The sequence below is a fragment of the Sinocyclocheilus rhinocerous genome, unplaced genomic scaffold, assembly GCF_001515625.1.
Source record: "Sinocyclocheilus rhinocerous isolate Xijiao unplaced genomic scaffold, SAMN03320098_v1.1 scaffold898, whole genome shotgun sequence".
Classification (NCBI taxonomy): Eukaryota; Metazoa; Chordata; class Actinopteri; order Cypriniformes; family Cyprinidae; genus Sinocyclocheilus; species Sinocyclocheilus rhinocerous.
In genome coordinates, this window is record NW_015652144.1 from 5,417 (window position 1) to 9,623 (window position 4,207).

Here is a 4,207-nt window from a genome sequence, read left to right on the forward strand (position 1 = left end):
GCAAGGCACTATAATGTACATTTAAATTAATATATTTTCTTACTCTCGTCCATTATTCCATGCTGTCCGAATACAAACAAACATGATGTCCCTCACACCTCAAGAAAAAGAGACCGGCACAATACAACCAACAGCCATTCACACGAGAATACCACACACAAAAAAATTACAGACGCAGCATGTAAACTCCTCTTGGATCAAAAAAGAATATTCTAAGGCACATGACAACATTTAGAGCGATCACACAGGATTTTCTGCTGCTTCATTGTTTGCTACAAAGTTTATACAATTTCCAATTATTCACCAGACTTATCAAACATAAACACACATTGCAACAAAAACCCATCGCAGATCGTACCGAATGGGAAGATGAGTGTATCGATTTCATGTACCAAACATACTTGTTTTAGATGTTACATGAACAAACGCACTGCTCACAGACAGCAAATCGTCGTACATGAACGTGGTGAGGAGACACACACAGACTCACAGACATCACCTCCACAGACTTCAGAAATACATCAAAAGCGGGCGCCACAGCAGGTGAATCTGTAGATCCTAAAGTGACCTTTGACCTGACCATTTACACTGTTCTCAGTGCACAACCACCTCCCTTAACCAAAACAGGTCTAAATGCTGAGGTGAGCACAGAACCGGTGGCCATTAAGGAAATGGACAGTGATAATTCTGTCACCGTGACGACTTTAGTCAGGTTTCTAAAAGAGTCCTTTGGCTTTTTTTAGGTTCACTTGCTTCCATCCAGGCATAGCGTCAAACTCTTCTCTCTTCATGTCTAACACTCGCTGAGAACACAGAAAATATTGTAACGAGTGAAAAGAGAGAAACACACAGGCACATAAATACACATACACTAAGGTTCAAAATGTTGGGGTTGGTAAGATTTAAAAAAAAAAAAAAGTTTGTTGTGCTCACCAAGGGTGCATTCATTTGATCAAAAACACAAAAAGCAGTAATATTGTACGATATTATTACAATCGAAAATATCTGTTTTCTATGTTAAATACATATATTAAAATGTAATTTATTCCTGTGATACAAAGCTGAATTTTTAGCATCATTACTCCAGTCTTCAGTGATGAATAGAAAAAGGTCAAAAGAACAGCATTTATTTGAAACATATTTTAAAAGACATATTTTGTAAATGTCTTTGCTTTGCCACTTTTGGTCAATTTAATGGATCCTTGCTGAATAAAAGCATTAATTTCTTTTAAAAAAATAAATAAATAAATAAAATAAACCTTACTGAACCCAATCTTTTGAATGGCAGTGTACTGTATATTCACACAAACAATCTTAAATTTGCAGAAAAGGAGAAAATGGTTACAGTTACACTGTGTCTTAGCTAGGCACATTGTGTTTAAACCACAGTCAAATAGCAAAAAAATTGACATATACTGTACAGATAACAGGAGAGAGACTTTGGACCAATCAGAATTGACTGTGGGCGGGGTTACTCAGCATGACCTTGATGCTTGTGCAGAAATCTAGATTGGAAAGGATGTACATTGTGTTAAAAATCTTAGTACAGTTTAATGTGCAGAGACGACTTTAAGCAAGCCAATCATGGATTGAATAATCTATTCAACCAATGGTCTGAATTTGGGGCAGGACCACTGGTTTGCCGACGATTGTTGAATTTACATGCACATTGACTGTGATCGTCTAAATTAAGACCACAAAACGGTTTCAAGAAGACACAGTGTGGACAAAATGCAGTCTTGTTGGACTGGAAAAAAACACAAATGTACAGACTTTATCAGAATTGGCGGTTTAATGTGCATTGGTCCAGGGGTCTCCATCTCCTTAAATGGCCAAATCTCACTGAAAATGAGTGACCTTTGGTAGCTTTGTCACAGCAAATCGCTATCTGTGTGACAGTAATGTGGAAGAGACATGATTTATTATACGTTTATCATGTCACGCCTAGTTAAGACACTGTGCTCTCAGTATATCATTCTCAGAAATTGTATTGCTGGAAAAACATCTTGCAAATCTTGGATAAAATCTGTTCACACTGTGTGTGTGCTCTGTGCATGCATGTGTGCTTGTGTGATTTTTTCAAAAAGTTCTCAAAGATTCAGCTGGACAAGAGAAGTCCAAAGTGTGCAAGAAACAGGAAGAAAAATTAAGCATAAAAGTGAGGCTGTCAGGAAACAGCGCCACAGAAACATACTGTATCTCTCCCAGTGACTTCAGTCCATATCAGAGATACTTACCCACTCAGAATTCCCTACAACCCCGCCTAAAACGGCAAAACATTCCATTCTTAGTATCTAGTCATGTCATACTTTAAGTAACCATTAATAGGATGAGCAACCTGCTTAACCAATTCTATTTGGCAATTTAAATTTAAAAGATAAAAAAGAACTGAAACAATTTAATATACAGTAGTAAAAACTGGCTTAACGAACAGACGTGGGGTGAAGTTAAACTTGCCAGGGTCTGAAAAAAGTGAGAAATATTGAAATAAACAGAAAAAAGTTAGATGAAGCAGAGAAAAAAAGACTTGTGATAAAATCATTTGTTTGAGTCTGACTGATAAGTTTATGAATTCTTGGTTATATTCATTAGTAGTATGGCTTGTGAACATATGTGAGCCCATTTCCACCACTTAAGAAAAACATTATGCTTTAGTAAATCTTAATTTCATAATCAGTCAGAATTGTGAGATAAAATGTTGAAAACATTACAAATTTAAATTAAAAGATAAGTCAAAATTATGCCAAAAATTCTGAGAAATGGTCAAAATTATGACAAGTCATGTTTGTCATACTAAAACAAAAACGTTAATTTTGACTCAAATTTTGATTGCTAATTTTCATTTTTCTACTTTATGTCATAATTATGAAATTTTTTATAATGTCATAATTATGATTTACTTCTTTTTTATTATGTAGCAGATTTTTTTCCCTATGTATGTTAGAGATGCATTATTGTCTGAAAGATCATCAACAAACTTCCAAAATCATGCAGTCCCACTCTCCTCCAGTGTGTTGTACCTTGAAGCATGCAGTCGTAGGCCTTGCGGTCCTTCCTGCCTAACGCTTCCCAGAATTCCACTGGCTCGCCACCTTCCTCACATTCATGAATGGTCACATTGCAGCTGCTGTGAAGTCCCGCCTCCAGTGGCCGTCTAGGAAACACAAATACGAGTCAGATTTCAATCATAAAATTTTTTTTTTTACAATGCAAAATGTTTTTTTTTTTAATCTTTCTGACCCCCAAGCTTTTGAATGCTAGCGTATGCTCTGAACTCAGTTTTATAGTACTAAGTATAAACGTGTAGAAGTAAATTACAAGGAACCTAAGTTATCTATCAAAAAATGCATGCACTCACTGTTCTTTTATCTTCTCTGCGGCGGTTCGAGCGACATGCCGTGTGTGGGTTTGAGTTTTGCAGCCGTGCCACAGGTAGATGAGGGCTTTGTTGATGTTCAGAAGGACTATTGATGTGCGTGATCGCAGACTGCTGCAGTGACAAGCCACTTCCAGCAGATGGCCCTCTACAGACACCTCACTTCGCACACAGTACAGACGCCAGTCATCTGAAACAGATTACAGGGGGACAAACAGTCAAATATTAATACGCTGACATACAGCTTCTTGCACAGTACACTAATTTAATAAATGTACTTGAAGCTATTTGCATGACTAAATGCTTCAAATAACATGTTACTATACTGTTCTCACATGCGCTCATTACACACAAATTATGTATTAAAAATAGCTGTTTTTTTATTCAATGTTTTGTAAGAACATCTTAATGAATGATCATAAAAGAGATAAAAATTGCTTCTGGGACCCATGTGACCTAAGGCAATGAAAGGTTACATGCATTGTGGGATACAGTGTGTTATACTGAGCTCTTGTTAAATTTGCGCATTTTGGCAAATGTTTGTAATCCTATTACCAACATACTATGCACATATTATGAATAGAATGCGTAATGCATACTACGCTTCTTTCAAAAATAGTAGGCAGTATTGCCATTTCTAACCAGTAGATTACTAACAATCTATGAGATTACACACTTTAGAAAATGTATTCTAAATATTTTTTTGATTACTTTTAGATTACTTTTGACTTAACTTATCACAGATTCGAATAGAGGTTATTTTGTCCCATGCTCATAACAGAAAACACATTCTATATAAAAATGAAAAAATAAATAAATAAAAAATAAAAT

General features: G+C 35.8%; 1 protein-coding gene across 1 annotated transcript; it reads right to left on the reverse strand.

Annotated features, from left to right (window-relative positions):
• Positions 1-2,398: 2,398 nt before the first annotated feature.
• Positions 2,399-3,670, reverse strand: LOC107713621 (supervillin-like). Its single transcript, XM_016519193.1, has 4 exons — positions 3,655-3,670; positions 3,359-3,566; positions 3,021-3,154; positions 2,399-2,463 (listed from the first exon to the last, which is right to left on the reverse strand). The coding sequence occupies exons 1-4, from the start codon at positions 3,668-3,670 to the stop codon at positions 2,399-2,401; spliced, it is 423 nt and encodes a 140-aa protein (XP_016374679.1).
• Positions 3,671-4,207: the final 537 nt, after the last annotated feature.